General features: G+C 41.8%; 1 protein-coding gene across 1 annotated transcript in view; it reads left to right on the top strand.

The window, feature by feature from the left end:
- Window positions 1–21704, top strand: part of ubr4 (ubiquitin protein ligase E3 component n-recognin 4) — a gene marked incomplete in the record, with an annotated part of 74416 nt that overhangs the window by 31853 nt on the left and 20859 nt on the right. Inside the window, 34 exon segments of the mRNA XM_036135910.1 lie at window positions 84–471; window positions 665–728; window positions 893–1084; window positions 3011–3081; window positions 6350–6497; window positions 7248–7481; window positions 7618–7788; window positions 7918–8100; window positions 9877–10035; window positions 10170–10322; window positions 10483–10710; window positions 10937–11094; window positions 11212–11386; window positions 11614–11815; window positions 12029–12192; window positions 12557–12776; window positions 12974–13187; window positions 13664–13696; window positions 13978–14041; window positions 14164–14298; window positions 15231–15405; window positions 15620–15751; window positions 16125–16246; window positions 17240–17351; window positions 17425–17555; window positions 17818–17995; window positions 18203–18307; window positions 18544–18681; window positions 19098–19266; window positions 19941–20145; window positions 20530–20643; window positions 20849–21058; window positions 21140–21289; window positions 21417–21644. Of these exon segments, the coding sequence (XP_035991803.1) occupies window positions 84–471; window positions 665–728; window positions 893–1084; window positions 3011–3081; window positions 6350–6497; window positions 7248–7481; window positions 7618–7788; window positions 7918–8100; window positions 9877–10035; window positions 10170–10322; window positions 10483–10710; window positions 10937–11094; window positions 11212–11386; window positions 11614–11815; window positions 12029–12192; window positions 12557–12776; window positions 12974–13187; window positions 13664–13696; window positions 13978–14041; window positions 14164–14298; window positions 15231–15405; window positions 15620–15751; window positions 16125–16246; window positions 17240–17351; window positions 17425–17555; window positions 17818–17995; window positions 18203–18307; window positions 18544–18681; window positions 19098–19266; window positions 19941–20145; window positions 20530–20643; window positions 20849–21058; window positions 21140–21289; window positions 21417–21644 (5525 nt within the window).

Below are 21704 nucleotides of genomic sequence, written 5' to 3'. Positions count from 1 at the left end.
TCTTGGGATTCGTTTAGAAATGACCAGCTCTGTCAGCGCTGAGTTTTGATTCACTAATGCAGTGAATATTTTGTCCTGTGCAGCGGAGAAGAATCCAAACCCCAGCCTGTTATGTTTGTGCGGTTCCCTGGCCCAGCTGGCCTGCGTGGAGCCGTCCCGCCTGCAGTCCTGGCTCACACGCATGACGGCGACTCCACCCAAGGACACGGAGCAGCTGGAAGTCGTGCAAGAGAACCGACAGCTGCTGCAGCTGCTCACCACGCATATTGTGCGCGACAATAGTCAGGTTGGCGAAGGAGTTTGCACCGTCCTCCTCAGCACACTTATCCCCATGGCGACAGACATGCTGACCAATGGGGATGGAACAGGCTTCCCTGAGCTCATGGCCATCATGGCGACACTGGCCAGTGCTGGACAGGGGGCCGGTCACCTGCAGCTTCACAGGGCAGCTATTGATTGGCTGACAAGATGGTAAGAAATCTCTTGAATTGGCTTAAGTCCCAATCCTGAATTTAATTACTACAACATTAAATGATTTGTTTGTTTATTAATGCTTCAAATTTGCATGGCTGAAGACATTTAATACAAAATGTAATAGTTTGGGTTATGTAACCCATATGTGTAGTTATTTGTACATTTAATGTAAAATGTATAATTTTTGCAGCAAAAAATATTTGACACAGAAGAACGTGGTGGAGAAAGTTAGCACAAACTTATCTCATGGAAAGGTAATTCATTCTTTTTACTATTTGCTATGGATGATCCATATAACTATCATGTTGCTTTATTTGATAAGTTGTTTCATTAAATTTGGCCTAAATTGTAAATATGATGTCATAAGTGCTGCCTTTGTTTACTATTTTTCTTCTTTTTTTTTTTTTTGCATCATCAGCATGCCGTTATGCTAGAATGCTCGTGCCACATAATTTCCTATTTGGCTGATGTGATGAACGCCCTGCGGCAAAGCAGCGGCCAGGGTACCTCTGCGCTGCTAGTGGAGGGAGAAGAGAAGGCGATGGAAGTGGACTCAGACTGGGTGGAGGAACTCGCCGTAGAGGACGACGATTCCCAGGCAGAGGACTCCGTAAGATATTGTGCTTCAGCTCCTATTTTCTAAGAAGAAAAGGTTTTATTAATAACTCTCTCGCTGACTCAAATGTGGAAGAAGAACTCTGTGGAACTGCAAACTTTTAATAATTGTGTCTTAATCTGTGGCGGGTTTTTTAGCTAAGTTAGATAGAAAATTCAACCCTGATAATATCGGGAAAAAGAAATATAACTAGCCATAAAACAAATATCTTTGAAACTGATCTTAAGCTTATGGGGCAAGTTGGAAGATATTTCGGGTTTGATATGCAAAACGTTATGCATCTTTATCCCTTGGCTAGAGGAAAACACAGGAAAACAATAGTTTTTTTTTTTCATAGTGTGATATTTTACATTTTGAACAAACAACAAACAAAACAATTACATATTACTACTTTAGTTGAAGTTTTGTTTCCAAATGTTTTATTTTAATTAGGGCTGTCAATCGATTAAAAAAATTAATCGAATTAATTACATACTCTGTAATTAATTAATCTAAATTAATTGCATATAATTTTTGCTGTGAAAGTATTTTAAATATTTAAATTCAAATGATTCAGTGAATAATCGTCATTAGATACATTAAAGTTCAAAAACTCTTATTCACATTTCATGCCTTCAGACGTTTTAACATGTGTCGTTGTGGCATATGTGGCACACAGTAACGTATCAACACTTTACAACAGTAAAGTGACGTCCGCGCTACTTCCGGGTTACGGCGATAGGCAAAAGGCCCACAGAGGCATTCCAAATCGTCGGATGTACGTTTCTTTCGTTTACCGAAGGACGAAGAAAGAAATGGATATTTTCAGTGAAAAGTACCCAGGCAGACAAATTCCATACCCCGACAGAATTTGCGGTCTACACTTCATCTCCGGTAAATACAACTTAATTGTGCACTGGTCATTGTCCTACTTAAATAATTAAAGCCGCAAGCGGCGTCGATCGGCCCTGCAGCCAAGCGCCTTCACGCACCGCCGGCCGCCAGCCACCGCAGAAGCTGTCACGCATTTTCCCCACCCGTCCACCGGGCGATACACACAAACGCGTTGGGCAGCGCTCGCCCACGACTCACAAAAAATCTAGTGCAGATCGGTCGATGCAGCGAGGAGATACAGCCGTTGAATAATGATAATGCATTTGGCCACCGGGCCGGACTAAATCGTTTGGCCAGCATTCACAGACTCGCTATCTGGACGGTATCTGGCAATCTGATTCCATCAACCATCAACTTACCCTTAAAACGATCTTGTGATACGTTACCTAAAGAAGAAAAATACGTCGAGAACTCGTTGTTTGCTCTGTTGGCGTCTGCCGCTGTGCTCGCCTTCTGCCTTCCAGTCCGGCGCGCAGGCGTGAAAAACCCGGATGAAAACAATAGCAGTGAACTACCCTATACGATTAATTTGCGTTATTTTTTTTAATCCGTTATTTTTTTTTTATTATTAATTAATCGAAATTAACGCGTTATTTTGACAGCCCTAATTTTAATATTTTAACATACCAAAAGCTTTCCAGAAAAATCCTCTTTGTAGGGTTTGCACAATAATATTTGAAATGGGACAAAATTAATCTATTGCAAGTACATTTTCTAAAACTTTTTCAGAACATTCTAATTTTGCAAGAAATAATTCTTGGTTTTCATTATCTATAAGCCATAATCCTGGTATTACAATAAGACGACACTGTTTTAATATCTGTAAGGAATCTGAATGAGTTTCGCTTCTTGAAATGAGTGAAAAACATTTACCTTTTTTTCATGATATTTTTTTTACCTGTACTTTTACAGACATTTATTCTGTTCTATCACTGTTTCTGACTTCCGATGATTGCTTTGGGGAGGATTAAACGCTTATGTTTTTCACAGTCTATAAGAAAATTTAGAAATAAACCACAGTGTTAACGTGTTGTTATTGTTTGACAGGATGAAGACTCACTCTGCAACAAACTCTGCACTTTTACCGTGACTCAGAAGGAGTTCATGAACCAGCATTGGTAAAAACAAGTTTTTCCCATTAGTTTGCTTTTAAGTTTGAATTCCACCACTTTTAAATACCTCATGTATTTTATATTTAGTTTTTTGGTACCAAACATTGCCCTAAATAACTGTAAAACTGTATCCCACACCTCTTGTCCATGACAATGCCAACCTATCCATCTATAGCTCATGTGGGCTTATATATTTATCAGAATGTGACTGTAGTGCCTTTTTTACTCTGTAGGGAGAAAGGCAAAAAGTTAGTTTGACTTGTGATTAGGGTATGGATTCAAATTTCAAGAATCGATTCGATTCCAATTCTCAAGATTTAGAATTGATTATTTTTTTATCCGATCTCAAATTGGATTGTTGGTATTATAAATATTTATTAGCTGTCACCTGAGTTACATGACTGTGTAGTTATGCAACATGTTGATACTAGTATTATATTAACATTCAACAGCAAATTAATAAAGTAATGATAGTTAATGGTGGCTGTAAGGACCAAAGCATCTCCCTGAATGCTGAGACAGTTGCTTTCCCAAACATGCTGTGGGGCAGAACACCCAAACAGATCCAGGGTAGAAAACAGACACCAGACATATCTACAGCTCCTGTTTGGGCACTAAACTGGTGCATTTTTAAAACTATGACTTTAAAAAATTCACCTCCTAGAGTTGAGCATGAGCCGAAAATGCCGGCTCACACATTTAAGTTTACAGTGCAAAAAGGCATTTTTTTAAATCGATCTTTTGGAATTAATGAGAATCAATTCAGAATTCGGGAAAAAAAAAAAGTCAATCCTTTTTAGCCCTATTTGTGATTAGAGCCTAGAATTGTATGAATAAAAACCGAAGTGATGCTTATCTCTAAATGTAGTGCAAGATTGAATAGAAAGTCAAGCTGATGGCAAACGTGAACATAGAAGCGTGGTGAAAGGCTTAATCAGTTCTATTACATATATGTTCACAATTTATTCATAAACAATTGCAATGTTATTGTTCCTAGACATGGGCTGGTAAGAAATTGTCACGGCATAACATTCAGTGAAAATGTCACAGTATCATTGTGTGAACAGAACAGAAATTCCACATGATCTGATTATTTTTATTTATTTTTTTAAATCACAAAAAATTCTGACTGCTGCAAACATAATGTAACATTGATGATAAATGGCTTGTACTTGTACAGCGCTTTAACTAGTCTGACGACCTCAAAGCACTTTACACTACAATCAGTCATTCACACCCTGACGGTGGTGAGTTATGTTAGCAGCCACAGCCGCCCTGGGGCAGACTGACAGAACTGAGAGGCTGCCATACATCAGCCGCCTTCTGACCGCTGCCAGCAGGCAATTCGGGTGAAGTGTCTTGCCCAAGGACTGAGATTGAACCGGCAACCCGCCAATTGCAGGACGAACTCCCTAACTCCTGCGCGACTGTCTCCCCAACTGCTGTCTGTTGAAGCCGAAATGTAGACTAAAGGCTACTAAATATCATTGTCGTTTAAGTCCTTGAATGCTCAGTTATCCGGGTCATTGCAACAGCAAACAGGCTTAAATTGGACCCAATCGGACTTTCACTGTTCTTTCTGAAAACGACACCTATCCAGGAGTCTTTGTCAATTCTAGTGGCTCGTATTGAGCAACCTGTTGTTGGTGCGCTGCTGTTTTTAAGCACATGGAGGTCCATCCTCCTCTGCACATGCTAAGTCAGATGTATATCAATGACCCACCAGTCACTGTCCTGGGTCGTCAGAAGCTATTGCTTGGTGTGAGCGGAGTATTTGGTCACCTGAATCATGACGAGACTGCTGATGTAATCTCTCTGGAAAGTGTTGGGGGACAGAGCTGTAAACACTGGAGAGTTGGAAGCATAATACTCCTCTGTTTAGTGATGGCTTTCCTCTTTTGACCCCTTGAATTCCCTTCTTTCTTATTCTGCTCTTTATAGACTAAGACAACTACAACAAGATTATTCTATCTAGTCAGTCTGTATCTGCATAGAGCCAGCAGTTGGCTGCTCAATTGGTATTTTCCTTGCAGCTTTGCACCTTCTACATTTAAGACAGTGCAGTCTTGTCCTTTGCTCACACTAGCATTTTCAATTATTGGGGTTTTCCACCAAGTGGGTCTAGTGAGTAACCAGGGTTCGTGCTGGAGCAAGTTCTTAACTGGTTAAAGGCAGACTGAGGCCCGTCCCCATGGATACAAAGGTATTTTGTGGTTTAGGCTGTGCGTCCACATGGATGTGGCTTCTTGGAAGACTGTAAACGATCAGTTTGGAAACGGATCCCAGAGTGGATCAATTTCAAATCAGAGGTTTAATTTTTCTGCTCGTACATGGAAGCCGCATCTTTTTTACTAATTATGTTGTGGCTTTGCCTCCCTCTGTAACACGCATATGCCTCACTCTCACAAAAAAACAACAAACATGGCACCATGTTGTGTTGTGGCTGTTAGCGGCGTCCTCAGACTCTTCCTTTCTAACGAGCCCGCTCTACACAGCGGGATCCTTGTGTCTGATTCCACCGCCACGGTGCTGCGTTTACTTCCCGACTTGTCTGCTCAGCACATGCTCGCTCTTTTTTACATGTTTCTTTGTTAGTGCCACCAATGGGCTTAGCATACCTACTATAGGTTTTTCAGTGGTGCTGCGTCCTCTTTTGTGGACACACATTTTCTCTCAATAGTTTCTGAAAATGAATCGTGTTCATCTGGGTAGTTAAGGCAGTAGTCTGAACTAGTGTTTATGGGTACAGTGGAAATAATACGTTGTGAGCTCAGTTTAAAGCTTTGCATTCACCAATTCATGCTGAGAGACGAGTCATTCCAAAATAAAAATAAACCGCAGGAAGATAATAGCCAGCCAGTTTGTTAGTCTGATGCTAATACAACATTTCATTATTCTTATTTTTGTTTGTTTAAAAACAAGATAAAAATCAAGTTTTAAATGTGGCGCTCACAACGTTTTGATGGTGCTACTATTCCAGCTCCAACTCCTGATGAAAGAGATCATTTCATCTGGTCCAGCAGGAAGCTGCTGCTATGTTAGCAGGTTTTTTTCAGAGGCAGAGGAAGTTTGCTAAGGTGGAAACACAACCGGTTCGGTGACGTCTCCTTAAAAGGACTTTAAACAGTAGAACGGGGACATAATATTTTAAGGGGTTTAAAACTGCAGCTTGCTTAAACCTCAGTATAGCTCAATATCATTAACCTGCTCACGCCTAGTCGCTACACTAATGTACTAGACGTATAACCTGATCTGTTTTTTTTTCCTTTTGTAGGTACCACTGTCATACCTGTAAGATGGTAGATGGGGTAGGTGTGTGCACAGTGTGCGCCAGGGTCTGTCACAAAGACCATGAGATCTCCTATGCCAAATTTGGCTCTTTCTTCTGTGACTGCGGTGCCAAAGAGGATGGCAGCTGCCAGGTGAGACCGAATACCTCAGGTCATCATGGGAAGAGAGCAACAGCGGTAACTTTGGTTTGCAAGTCATTCCCCCATTGACTTCCATCCAGTCATTTCATTTGATCAGGATTATAGCTAGTCCACACCCGTGGCCAGAACTAAAATGCTATGAATGCCTGTCTCTGTTCTCAGTTTGTAGGCCAGCTTTCCTAGTTAATCTTTAATGTTGGATTTGTTTAGTAAGTGTGCATGCGAATAGAAAACCATCCACTACATGTTTCTTTGTTTATTGTTTGATGTAGAGTAGTGAAGTCCTGCAGTGTTTGTGGATAACGTCGTCTGCTTCTATGTCTGTGTTACAGTCGTCTATTACAGCTGAGTGCAGTGCTCTGTGCAGAGTTTTTCTTTCTGCTTTTGCAGTTGTTCACACACAGTCGTGTTATGTTTTAGCAGGGTAACCATGTAAGAGTACATGCTGTTAGCATGCCTAACTGTAATTTAAGTTATTAGTCTGAGAAATCGTTGAACAGCCTAGTTTTTGCAGGGCTTTTAGGCCCTTTGGTCAAATCTTGCCTTCATCAATCATCATTCCTCTAATTGTTTACTGTATGTTTAAAAGGTTAAGGGAGTTAATGAAAATGTGTATAGGTTATCCTAACGTTAAAATGTGAAAGTTGAAACTTTGTAGATCCACTTCAAACTGCATATTCTGCCGATCTTAGATTTTTATTTCAAATATCTAAGGAGTTTTTATTTCACTTTCATCCACAGGCTTTGGTCAAACGCAGCCCCAGCAGTGGCATTAGCTCAACTCTGAAAGAGTCATCAGCTTTCCAGAGTGAGCTGCGGATGCCGGAGAGTGCCATCAGACACCAGAACGCCTCTCCATCGGAAAAGGGCAAGGTCACAATCTGCGACGGCAAATCCACCGATGAAGAGAGACCAAAGAAAAACAGTGTCTGCAAAAGCATTGAGGGCTGCCAGGAAGAGTTGCTAGCACAAGTGGTTAGAGGAAATATCTTTTGTTAATCTGTTGCACTTCGTTTGGTGCCCATGTTTGGTTTCCCTTCAAGCCGTCTAGTTTTATTTGGCTATTTAATGTACATACTGACACCTGTGGTTTTGGCCCTTTTTGCGACAGATGGGATCGTCCACCGCTGCCGTTATTCTTGAGATGCTCATGTTTCTCATGGAAGCCATTCAAACTAACTTCCAGCAAGCATCCGCAGTGGGAAGCAGCAGCCGTGCCCAAAAAGCCCTGAATGAACTGCACACTCAGGACAAAAACGTTGAGATGACGGACCAGTTAATGGTACGGTAACTTGAATGCTGAAAGTGGTTATGAACACGCCTCAACGTCTTTATATTTTACCAAAATTATTTTAAAATGTGCAGTACATGCATTAAAAAGTTGCAATTATTCCTCTTTGGTCCTTTTCAGGTGCCCACTCTTGGTTCTCAGGAAGGGGCCTTTGAAAATGTGCGGATGAATTACAGTGGCGACCAAGGCCAAACAATACGTCAGCTCATCAGCGCACATGTTCTGCGTCGTGTCGCCATGTGCGTCCTTTCCTCGCCCCATGGCCGTCGCCAGCATCTTGCAGTCAGCCATGAAAAGGGAAAGGTCAGTGGATAAGTCGTACTCTGGGAAAAGTAGGAAATCCAAACTGGTGTGTGGATGTTCATTAATATATTTTTTTTATTGCATTAAAACTAAAAAAACAATGCAAGTTAAAACTTAATTACAATCAGTTCTACGAATAGGAATACAACAACTTGATTTAAACTAAACAGGAATATTGACATCAGCTCAGCTGGCGCTAGTTGTTTGTAGTTCAGCAGGGCGTGCTACATGATCACAAATTCCTAATAGGAGCGCACTCTAAATCCAAACTAATCTTTGGTTTCTATTATTTACAATTAATTTTATTTTAGATTTAGTTATACAAAGCTGGTAAGTTGAATATTGCTGCATCACATAAACGAACAAAATAAGAGCTGATTTTTCAATTCAGTTTTATTTATTCAGCACCAATTGATGACACGTCATCTCAAAATACTTTATAAAGTCAAATTCAAACAAATCAGACAGAGTAGTCAAAAAGTTTATCTTATCTTAAGCCGGGCGTACACTGTACGAGTTTTTCAGTCGTGGTACTTATATACATCTCAAACTGTGCGACGGAACCGCTGGGTTTAAAAAGTTCACCGCTCACGATCTGTGCGGCGCGACGCTCGGACGAGACCGGACTGCTCACACTGTACGTCGTGTCCCCTCTGGGACCGCTCGCTGTGGTGGCAGAGGCAGGCGAGCGACGGTAGGTGACAGGGACCCAGAGCAGGGGTTCGAGCCCAGCTCTGGCGAGGCCCGCAGGAGGCACCGGGCGTCAGGGGAACGGAGGGGAGAGAGAGGAGAGACGAGACACACCGGCGGCCGCGCGGCACGGCAGGTCGCCTGGCCCGCCCCCCCAGCAAGCGGAGGAGTGCCGAAAACAGGCGGCCAGCGCGTTGCGCGGACCGGACGGCTCGCCCTCCCCAACACCGGCCGGAGGTTTCCTCAGGGACGCCCGCTTCCCTCCCTCCGCTGGCGGGGACGGAGAGGAGGGGAGGGCGCCCCCTCGTAGCTCTGCTTGAACAGCAGGATGCGCTCACGAAAACCTCACGACAGCCGGCTGAATTTCAAACATGTTTGATTTTCACGATCGTCCGATTCCTGATCGGGAGGTAGTCGTGAGAAGCCAGTCCCCCCTCCTCCCCCCCTCTACGATCAAGCTGAAATTCTGCCCGATTAAAAAAATGCTCGCACGACTGAAGAATCGGCCCGAAAAGGGGAAAAACTCGTACAGTGTACGCCCGGCTTAAGGAAACCCAGCAGATTGCATCGAGTCATTGTCTAGCAGCATTCACTCCTGAAGAAGCGTAGAGCCACAGGGAGAGTCGTCTGCATTGTCAATGGCTTTGCAGCAATCCCTCATACTGAGCATGCATGAAGCGACAGTGGAGAGGAAAACTCCCCTTTAACAGGAAGGAAAAACCTCCAGCAGAAACAGGCTCAGTGTGAACGGTCATCTGCCTCGACTGACTGGAGGTTACAGAAGACAGAGCAGAGACACATAAAGCACATAAACACACATTGATCCAGGAATCCTTTCTATGTTAGATGGTAATAGCGGGTGTCCTGCCTCCCCTGGATAATTTATGCAATAAATTAGCCTACATTACAGTTCTTTATAAGCACAACAAATGTATTTCTTTGTACAATGTTAACATTTGATTAGTTTCTTATAGTAATATCACAGATAATGTTTTCTATTATTCTGATGGGCCAGTATTAGATTGCAGAAGCGTTTCTGTTGTAGGAAGCTACATGATTTATTTTCCTTTTTTTCTCTTTTTGCAGATAACAGTCCTGCAGTTGTCCACACTTCTGAAGCAAGCTGACTCTAGCAAGAGGAAGCTAACACTGACCCGACTGGCCTCTGCCCCAGTTCCTTTCACTGTGCTCAGTCTCACAGGCAACCCTTGTAATGAAGATTATCTAGCTGTATGTGGTCTAAAGGTCAGGAAACCAGACTTTTCTAAACTTCAGATTTTTTTATGCTTATTTTTCCTGAACAGATTTATCTAAAATGTTTAGTCATGTGCTTTGAAATTCGGCATTTGGCTATAATTTTGTTCTTTCCATCTTTCCAGGACTGCCATGTTCTGACATTCAGCAGCACAGGCTCCGTCTCCGACCACCTGGTGTTACATCCACAGCTGGCCACAGGAAATTTCATCATCAAAGCCATTTGGCTGCCTGGTTCCCAGACTGAGCTTGCAATCATCACAGCTGACTTTGTCAAGGTTAGTCATGACAAAACAGCGAAACCACGGCAAATTCCATTTTAAAGAGAATATTATCCTAATAATGGTAGAAATATGTAAAGTTTTAGTTATTCATCTGGAAAGTCAAAGGCTTTGTGCGTTAATACGTTATTAATGCTGGTTTTCTATTTGTGAACAGATCTATGACTTGTCAGTGGATGCCCTGAGCCCCATGTACTACTTCCTGCTCCCCAGCTCCAAGATCCGAGATGCCACCTTCCTTTTCAATGAAGAGGGAAAAAACATCATTGTAATCATGTCTTCAGCAGGATACATGTACACTCAGATCATGGATGAATCCAGCAGTGCCCAGCATGGTCCTTTCTATGTCACAAATGTGCTGGAAATAACCCATGATGATTTGAAAGTAAGTTAAAAAGAGATCATATTAAAAAAAACATTAAAATGTAACTATTTTGCACTTCTAGTGTCATTAAAAAGGTAGAAGACCAACATTTTGTTAAGTAGAAGTGTTATACTGCGATGCTTTCAAACTTATTCAGGGTCATGTTTTATTACGATTTGTGTGGAACTGTTAAAAGAGAAACGCTCTTTTATAAAAAATAAAGATAAAGTCTTTATTTTGATTCTAGGACAGCAACGGGCAGGTGGCCGGGGGTGGTGTGTCTGTTTACTACTCCCACGTCCTTCAGATGCTTTTCTTCAGCTACAGTCAGGGGAAATCCTTTGCTGCCACTGTGGGCCGCAGCACAATTGAAGTGCAGAGGCTCTTTCCCATCAACATTAAAGGGTAACATTTGCTCCACACCGCTTATGCTTTCTATATTTTCTTTATACAGAAATGAGCCTGATAAATATGTGAAATGGCTGGAAGAACTAACACTTGTTTGTTGTTCTGTTTTTTCAGCTCCAATGGCGGTAGCAGTAAGCTGTCCCCTGCTCTGTGCCAGTGGTCAGAGGTGATGAACCACCCAGGTCTGGTCTGCTGTGTGCAACAGACAACTGGGATTCCACTTGTGATCATGGTTAAACCAGACACCTTCCTCATCCAGGAGATCAAAACTCTGCCGGCTAAAGCAAAGGTAGGGTTCATTCACAGTCCTGACCCCCCTCCCACTGCAGCACATAACCAGAATACTGGGGACTTTTATAAAAGTGTGTTAAGCTGCTATGAACACGTGCATAAACTCTGGAAGTAGAAAATATGGATCAATGTATTAACAGAAAACAGGTTTGCGCTTATATAGTATCTCCACGTTCTGTTTGTAATTCATTTTAAATATTTAGGTTTTATTTGTCTCCTCCCCAGATCCAAGATATGGTCGCTATCAGACACACTGCAAGCAATGAACAGCAGCGCACAACGATGATTCTCCTCTGCGAGGATGGAAGCCTTAGGATCTACATGGCAAACGTAGACAACACGTCGTACTGGCTCCAGCCCTCCCTGCAGCCGACCTGTGGCATCAGCATCATGAAGCCAGTGCGCAAGCGCAAAGCTGCTGCTGCAAGTGAGTTTAAAAGCACTAAATGCTGCTTTTTAAGCCCACTAAATTCAAAAGAGACGGGATTGAAATCACGAGATGGATAATTTGTTGTAATTAAGTTTTGTGAGGGTAGTTTCCTGTTGGTTGACTAATAAATGGGTAAACTGGGTGTCCTACTAACATGGTTTATGCCGTTTCCAAAATGTTCTAATTTCAATGCAATGTTTACATTTTAAGCCACTCGGACCTCCAGTCAAGTGACTTTCCCAGTGGACTTCTTTGAACACAATCAGCAGCTGACAGAGGTGGAGTTTGGGGGTAATGACTTGCTGCAGGTCTACAACGGGCAGCAGATAAAACACCGGCTCAACTCCACAGGAATGTATGTGGCCAACACAAAGGTGAATACCTCCTATAACTAATAAATCAGTCAGAAAAAAAAGGTGCTCAATATTATCATAGTTTCTCTGTCTTAATAAGTCACTATTACATAAGTTAGTAACCCAGAGTTATGTTATAGTTAACAGCTTTGTGCTTGGGTTGAAACTTCACCATCTATAGCAACCGTCATTTAAAGTTCAGAACAGAGTAGTCAAGCCTTACTATGCTTCAGTAAAGCCAGCAGAGTTTAATTATTTTAGTTTTACTTTGGGTAGATTAAAAATGAAACTAACTTTGGAGTGCTAAACCAGACCCCTACAACATTTGTCTCCATGACCCAGTTCTGAACCCCTGATAAAGTCTTGATAATTTTTCGCTTTCCAGCCCGGGGGATTCACCGTGGAAGTGGTGAACAACAACAACAGTTCAATGGTGATGACAGGCATGCGAGTGCAAGTGGGCACTCAGGCCATTGAGCGGGCCCCTTCCTATGTCGAGGTCTTCGGCCGCACCATGCAGATAAACCTGACGAGGGCGCGCTGGTTTGACTTCCCCTTCACCAGAGAGGAGGCTCTGCAGGCTGACAAGAAGCTGTCCATATTCAGTAAGATTACACCTGTGGAAGAGTCACCATATTTAGATGTCCGACACCTAGTTCTCATATAATCATGTCACCACAGGGAAAATGTTCAACGCTTAGCTACTAAATATGGAACTTTTCCAAAGAGCTTGTGATCTGGCCTGAGCTCTTTTTTTGTAACTTCAAGCAGTTTCCTTCATTCAGTGTCTTTTCTTTTAAAGTCGGAGCGTCTGTTGATCCAGCTGGAGTCACCATGCTCGACTCGGTAAAGATCTACGGTAAAACTAAGGAGCAGTTTGGCTGGCCCGAGGATCCACCGGAGGACTTCTCTGGCTCAGTTAACAACGTGTGCAGCCCCAGCCTCAACCAGGGCAGTGGCAACTCTGATGGAGACATAGCTACGCCAACCACGACCAGTGGCACTGTGCTGGAGAGGTACGGCCTTCCCACTCCAACATGTGTTTAAATGATCAGGCTGTCGGACGGAAAGAAAACAGCAAAACTCTCAGCCGTTCTAGTTGAGCTTGAATTTTGGAAATTAGCTTTCCCCAGCAGGAAGATTATGACATGTTGGCAGATTGTTGACTTTTTTTTTTACTTGTAATACAATTTATACCTTGTTGATTTTTGCTCATATATAGGTCACGACAAGCAGCATTCATCATATTGCTTTCATTTTTCCACTTCTTACTCATTGTCCTTGTTTAGTGTTTAAGGGTTGTGTTAAAAAAAAGAAAGTACGATCTTATATTAGGAAAAACAGGTTCTCTTTACTGCATGGCTCTTTTGGTCATCCTTTCTTGCATGCCTCTCTTTTGTTAAGCTGATTCATTAATTACACTTGTTTCTTTCTGTAATCCTCACTCTTGATTTTGTTCTTTTTCTTTTGCTCCCAAAAATACAATAAAAAGTTCTGAAACTGAGTCCTTATCGACCTTGGACCGGTTAGTAACTGCCCTTTCTCTGCTTGTTTGTACGTTTTTTTTTTTTTTTTTGTGCACGTGTGCCACATTGTGTGTCCATGCCTGAGACTGCATACATGTCATGCAACATCGTCACGCTTGCACCAAATTTGTCTTTTCCTTTCCCTACATTTATTCCTGCATTTTGTGTTGTTTGGCATTTAGATTAGGAAAGATTGCTATAAAGTAAATCTAAGTTGCTTTTTTTTTGTTTTTTTTGCATAAGTATCATAAGTAGAAATAATGATTAATTCTCCTTTCAGATTGGTGGTCAGTTCACTTGAAGCTTTGGAAAACTGCTTTGCAGTAGGTTCATCCAATGAAAAGGTAAAGACAAAAGAAATTACATTTTGGTTGTTTTTAAATGTGTTAATGAGCTGGAACAAACTTTGTTGTCTCCGTTAAGTGTCTTTTTTCATAAATGTTAAATCCTGGTATCAACACCCTAGGAGAAAAACAAGGTTGCTGCTCTGGAGCTGGCAACTTTACTCCTGTCCATGCCGACTCCAGCGGGAGTCCAGCAGCAGACCAAAGGACTCCTGGCTAGTTTGCACACCAGCCGTAACGCCTACCACAACCATAAGGTGAGAAAGAAGCAGACAAACAGGTTTTAATGGCACAGCAGCGACCTGTACTGTGCTCAGGTCTCCCCTGAGCGTGCCATAAAGGTGAGACAACGATTTGTGAGTCACATTTTCTGCAATGATTAAGATGGTCTGTTTTGCCATGTTTTTTCTTAATTGATGCCAATAGGAAAAATTTTCACTTTTGTGTCGGTTTAATTGATTTTACTCAAACAATAAAAGTGACATACACCACTCATAGACCATGAGATAATGGCAAGCTAGGAGAAATGGAGAGCCAAACTTGTAGAATGAAAGAACTTCATGAAATACAATTTGCGTTTAAAAAAGTATATTTAATCATATAATTTCCATCCATTTTTTTTAAAAAGTGATATTTACTTTTGTCAGTTATTCCTTTAAAGGCATAAACAAACATTGCTGAAAAACGTTGGGGGGGAGTAATAGAAAAGCAAGAACTAAATATTCACGCTCAACTTGAGTGGTAAAAAAGAATAATCAATAAACAATAAATCACGAGGACTTAAAATGGGTCTTAAGACCCTAAATTCATCTAAGCCTTGAGAAAAACATAAAAGACATAAGAAGGCAAATTATAAGAAGGCTGGGAGCCATGCCTGAAAAAGCACGATCTCCTTTACTCTTGAGTCTGGATTGTGGAACAGCTAGTAAATTCTGATCTCACCTTAAAGATCTTGTTGATGTAGGTGGGTGCAACAGGTCTTAGCTGGAGCTAAACCATCTAAAGTTTTAAAAACTAGCAATTAAGTTTTAAAATTAACTTGATAGGATACCGGGAGCCAATGTAGGGAGGCAAACGCTGGTGATGCGTGCTCTTGTTTCCTAATGCTGGTTAGAAGTGGGGCTGCTGCACTTTGGTCCAGTTTATGTGACTCTTAGCGCTACTTTCCTCTGCGTCTCTCCCTCACCAGGACCAGTCCTTGCTGAGCAACGCAGTGCAGTGTTTGAACAGCTGCAGCCGTGAAGGAAAAGAACTTGACCCGGATGTTTTTCAGAGGCTTGTGATCACCGCACGCTCGATTGCTATCATGAGGCCCAACAACTTGGTGCATTTCACAGAAAACAAGTCATCGCACCACGACTCTGGTAAGAAGCTTTTACGCTCGTCAAAAGCCGTTTTTCCAGATCGGTGAACAGTAATTCAAGGTTGTACATTTAAACTCTGTGAAACAAGTGTTAGGGTTTCAAAAGCAATAAAACTTCTTTAGAACAGCCGTTGCTTAGGGTGAATTTTGACGAGCCGGTCTGAATATAAATGTACATTTTAAGAGCAGTTCCTGTTTGTGTGTTTGTAAATTAGACATGACAGAGGATGGGCTGAAGCACGTAGATGGAGAAAGCTGTAACTTCATCGCTCAGCTTATGAATAACTTCTGGAAACTCCATTCCCAAAAACCAAAGAACGCGTTTCTTGCGCCTGCTTGCCTCCCTGGTAAGTGTAAATCACCAAAGCCCAACTGTTGCAAATACATTGTGCGTGTCGCCTGCATGCGGCTTTTCTACTTTTATCAACAGCGTGTGTTAGTAATTCATGCTACATGCATTACCTTATAAAGGCCTTTGTCACAATATTTTTGACACCCCACAAGACAAATTTCCGCCCGTAATGCGTGTCAAGAACAACAAGCAGCTAGAACAGGAAGATCACTTTGTGAATTAGTTTTTGCAGCCCTGAGAGACAGAGAACTAATTTCTCTGTTGGCGCAGAGTATTTGTAGACTTCAACGGGATTTGTGACATGTGCAATCGAGATGAAGACATTTTGGATACCAGTTTGTTTATCTTCCCCTTCTCTTCCATCCAAGGCCTGACGCACGTGGAAGCTACAGTTAACGCCTTGATCGACATCATACATGCCTACTGCACGTGTGAACTGGATTACATCAATGTAGCGTCCAAGATCTACATGCAAATGTTACTGTGCCCTGTAAGTAACAATACGTCTAGTGATCACACTGCAAAAACAGATCTAAAAATAAGTAAAATGTTCTTAAAGTTAGTGTATTTGTCCTTGATTTGAGCAGGTAAATAAGATTATTTGCCAATGGAGTGAGTATTTTGACCCCTAAAATAAGATAATTAGATATACTGCACTTGAAATAAGATGATGGAGATGAGTTGTTCCTATTTTAAGGTCAAAAATCTTGTTCCATTGGCAAATCATCTTATTTCAGGGTGCTTGCGCAAGTCCTGAAAGTCTTAATAAGTGTGGAATTTTGAAACACTGTTTTCCAGACCTTAAAAAGTCTTGAATTTTGTGTGAATGTCTTAATAAAGTATGGGGAAAAAATGTGTGGTAGAATTTTACAGTATGCTCAAAGGCATTGTGAAATGAGAAATAGGAAGGTAGGCAATAAAACTATAATTTTACTAACTGGTCACGTACTGTATTAGCCTAATGGAATCAAACACTTGTTTGATGTGAAATTCATGTACTTGTGATTTTCATGTTTTGAAACGTTTTCATCAGTAAAAGCATAATCTACTGTGAATAATGCATTTGTTCATTGAATACTAGCCTATAAAAATTAACATTTCTAATAAACAGTTTGTACAATCTCAACCAATGAAGTAGGCAGTAGGCACACAAGTATACAAGTACATAAAGTTAAGGTCTTGGGAAAAAAATATCAGTTTTAAAAAAGTCTGGAATTTTAATTTGGAAAAAGAGCAAGCACCCTGTATTTACTTGCTCAAATCAAGGAGAAATACACATATTTTAAGAACATTTTACTTATTTTAAGTTCTGTTTTTGCAGTGTGTCATGATTGAAGGAAGATCTTCGTAATACTGACAGTCCCATTTCATTTAACTGGCTGTATGGATTTTTAATCACGTGGTTAGGATGGGAACGTTTTGTATTAATTTCTGTATTTAAGAGCAATAAAAATGACAATGTTTTGCTTGGACAATGTGTCAGGACACGGCAGTGAGCTTCGCCTGTAAGCAGGCCCTGATCAGAGTGCTGCGGCCAAGAAACAAACGCCGCCACGTGACTCTTCCATCGCCCCCACGCTCTAACACGCCTATCGGTAAGCTTACCGAGTTAAACTCAGTCTTCTGTGTCTGGATGTTACTAAAGCTTTGTGATTCACGCATCGCCAGGAGACAAAGATGATGACGACGACGATGATGCGGACGACAAAATGCAGTCGTCTGCGATGACGGGAGGAGAGGAGGGTCGACAGGAGAGCCAAGAGCAGAACGAAGTGGATCATGGAGACTTTGAGATGGTGGTAAGGATAAATAAAACCTATTTCATGAGGTTAAATCTTTGATAGAAATAATATGTGTATGTGGCGCCATATGAACAACTTTGCCTTAATGCGTTTTTCTTTCTTTCTTTTTTTTTTTTTTTTTTTTGCAATTTTATTTTGACCCAGCTTTGCAGTGCAGAGTGATATCTTTACATCTCTGCAGCTCATATATGGAGCCTGTAGAGGTCTAGTTAAAACAGGTTGATGTACAAGAGTAACACCTTTGTTGTGGCTTTCCTAGTCTGAGTCAATGGTCTTGGAAACATCAGAAAATGTCAACAATGGGAATCCTTCTCCTCTGGAGGCTCTGCTGGCGGGAGCGGAGGGATACCCTCCTATGCTCGACATCCCTCCTGATGCTGATGATGAAACTATGGTAGAGCTTGCCATTGCACTCAGCCTTCAGCAGGACCAACAAGGTAATTTTCGTCAGATTTAGAACAATATTATGAAGTCTGGTGGTTGGAGAACCTATTTTCCTCTTTCTGTTTTTCCTGAAGCTGTTCACAGAATAACAACACACACGTACCATTTCCCAGAACTGTGATAGTTCCTTACACTGTCTCTGAAATGTGTGTCGTGACTCTTAAAGCACCTAAATGTACTTTTTTGGGGGGCATTTTCAGGCAGTAATAGCAGCGCTCTCGGCCTTCAGAGCCTCGGCCTGTCTGGCCAGGCTCCAAGCTCGTCTTCACTAGATGCTGGGACCCTTTCAGACACAACGGCATCAGGTAATAAGAACATTCCCACAGAGTCAGGGGGGGGCAAAGCAGGAAGCTTGTTCTCCATTTTGTGTTGCATGTAATATGTAGAAAAGAAGAAGAGGCAGCAATGGCAGTTCAAGTTATTTTGAATGTGCTGGATTGTGCTTTTTTTGCTTGTTAGTAAACAAGTAAAGACAAAGATCATGTATCCTGGCCAGATGACCGCGGTGTATTTACTGTTACAGCTATTGCTATGATTTCAGCCCCGGCATCAGATGATGAGGGCAGCACAGCTGCTACTGACGGCTCTACGCTGCGGACCTCCCCAGCTGAGCACGGAGGCAGTGTGGGCTCAGAGAGTGGGGGTTCTGCTATCGACTCTGTAGCAGGGGAGCACAGTGGTGGGTTATTTAAATAAATTAGGCCAATCTAATTTAGTGAAGACACAAACATGCATGCCTGAAATTAGAAAATCAAATCCTATTTCCGACCACGTATGGTCAGTACGTACAAGACCTCAAATTTTTACCATTATTTTAATTTTTCCTTCCTGATCACTTGACTAATCTTTTACGAACGCTTGAATAAGTTAGCGCTCCTTTCCCTCCATGTTCCCAAACAACTTTTTAAAGTTGAAAAAAATATGATCTGCCCGGCCATGTGTTTTAAATCCTACTGATCACAGTGGTTTAAGATATTAAGTCTTTCCTTGATTCTTAATCTTCTTAATCTAATCCTTAGAGCTTTCTCCTTGTGCCCGGTTGTAGTCTCAGTTTGCGTTGTCATGTTTTTTTCCCCCCCACATGCTTGTGTACAGTGTCCGGACGCAGCAGCGCTTACGGCGATACGACAGTGGAGGGCCACCCAGTGGGTCCGGGCAGTGTGAGCTCCAGCACCGGAGCGATCAGTACCACCACAGCGCAGCATGAGGGCGAAGGCTCAGAAGGAGAAGCAGAGACTGAGGGAGACATCCACACGAGCAACAGGTCAGTATCATGAATGCTGGAGGCTTTGTGTTACATTAAGTTGTCCAGGTTTTGGATGTGGGACCGGGGGAAGTGGCTTTCAGCACTCAGTGTCTTCCCTGGGTTAGACAGCAGTAAGTGTGGTCAGGGAGAGTTTACGAGAGGCAAAGCAAGGTAACTGATGGTTTAAATTAAAGGTAAAGTGGCAAAACTTCATTACCGTCAGATTTAAAATCTTATTAATTAAAAGGTTTCAGAACACTTTATGTAAGTGGGCTCAGGCACCATTTAGCCAGACAATAGTACTTTCTGCTTCAGACTAAGTTGCTTTTTCCTGTTCCTCATATTACAGAACTACTGTGATTGTACAATTTAGTGATTATATTTATTTTTATTAGTTTTTTTTAGCAACTATGCTTCTAAAAGTGCCATTCATGCTTCATATGATCTTTAGTGACATTAATTAGAAGGTTAAAAGTTATTTTTTTAAAGGTCTGGTTACAGAAAGTCTTCTAACTTTATTCTACATGATTATCTGCAACAGCTATGAAGAAAATACAAAATGAAATTAAATTGGTTTTATTTTGAAATGTATTAGAAACTTGGCTGTCAAATGAAAAATGCACAATTTATTAATAATCCTGTAATCCTCAAAATGTTTTTATTTGTTTTATTTTTTGCTTGTTTCTCATAAGGTTGCACATGGTTCGTCTGATGCTGCTGGAACGTTTGCTTCAGCATCTTTCTCAGCTCCACAATGTCGGTGGGGTTCAAGCCATCCCATATATGCAAGTTGTCCTAATGCTGACGTCGGACCTGGATGGGGAGGATGAAAAGGATAAAGGTGCTCTGGATGACCTGCTTGCACAGCTGATTGCTGAGCTTGGAATACACAAGAAGGTGACGACACAGAGCGCTAAGGCCTTGGCCAACATTTTCTGGGACATTTTCATCTCCCGTCCACACCGAGTTTTTCTGGTGGGGAAAAACCTTTAGAAAGTGTTACGCGTTTTTGACTTAAAAGTTAGGTTTTTGTCTGTGTTTTGACTTTAAATGAAAGCTCATTTTATTATTTGACTGAAGAAGAAAGGGTAAACAGTGTCAAAGAAAAGATGAGTCACGGCATGCTCAAGATTATCTTTTGAATTTCTATGTAGTTAATGTTGTTATCACCACCTGCTTGATGTAGCACAGATACGACAACTTTTTGGCTTGAAAACACAGGTCGTGTTATTTTGACATGGGTAGAACTGGGTTTATTTAATCAGCATCGTTCCTCCGCAGGATGTGTCCAAAAAGAATGAGCGGAGTTCGATCAATGAAGTCCACCTGGTCATCATGAGGCTACTGAGCGTCTTCATGTCACGAACAAAGTCTGGGTCCAAATCGTCTTCAGAGGTACGGCATCTTCCTTACATTATCCTTATGCAGCTTGTTCATTTGATCAATGAACAAGCTGCAGAAGGATAATATAATATAGATTTTTTTTAACTTAAAAAAATATTACTGTAGGAGATGAAAGAAGAAAATTGTTATACTGTGTGAGCAAATTAAATGAGTTTACTAATGTGTCTGGGATGTTTTCCTTTTGTTTTGGCTTTAGTCGTCCTCCCTGATTTCCAATGCAACAGCGACAGCCTTGCTGAGCCTGGGTGCCATCGACTACTGTCTCCATGTGCTCAAGTCTCTCCTGGAGTTCTGGAAAAATCAGCAAGGAGAAGAGGAGCCTACATCCACCAGTCAGCTCCTACGCCCCCACACAGCCTCCTCACCCCCCGACATGAGCCCCTTTTTCCTCCGCCAATATGTCAAGGTAGACCATCCAAGAAAACGTCTTATTTACCTTCCATTACGTTTTCCCTGTGAGAGCTCACGCTGTTATTTCTGCCATCAGGGCCATGCTGCTGATGTGTTTGAGGCTTACTCCCAGTTACTGACAGAAATGGTGCTCCGGCTGCCGTATCAGATAAAGAAGATTGCCGACACAAACACCCGGATCCCGCCTCCTGTTTTTGACCATTCTTGGTTCTACTATCTATCAGAGGTGAGCTTTTCACAAGCTTTTTTTCAGTATTGTAACTTTTTTTTTTAATCGATCGTATTTCTTGATTTTCTTCTGTCTTTGTAACAAATAACAGCCCCCGATCTCTCTCTCTCCTCTGTCGTCTCAGTATCTGATGATCCAGCAGACGCCATTCGTCAGGCGACAAGTTAGAAAGTTGTTGCTGTTCATCTGCGGCTCCAAGGAGAAATATCGTCAGCTGCGAGATCTGCACACCCTTGACTCTCACGTGCGCAGCATCAAGAAGCTTCTGGAAGAGCAGGGCATCTTCCTCCGTGCTGGCGTAGTCACAGCGACCTCTGGTTCAGCTCTGCAGTACGACACACTCATCAGTCTGGTTGGTGTCCTTTCAACATAGCAGATTTTCTTATCGATAGGCTACATTGTTGGGTTTTTT

The sequence above is a fragment of the Fundulus heteroclitus genome, chromosome 1, assembly GCF_011125445.2.
Source record: "Fundulus heteroclitus isolate FHET01 chromosome 1, MU-UCD_Fhet_4.1, whole genome shotgun sequence".
NCBI classification, from domain to species: domain Eukaryota; kingdom Metazoa; phylum Chordata; class Actinopteri; order Cyprinodontiformes; family Fundulidae; genus Fundulus; species Fundulus heteroclitus.
This window is presented reverse-complemented; position numbering and strand designations above follow the sequence as displayed.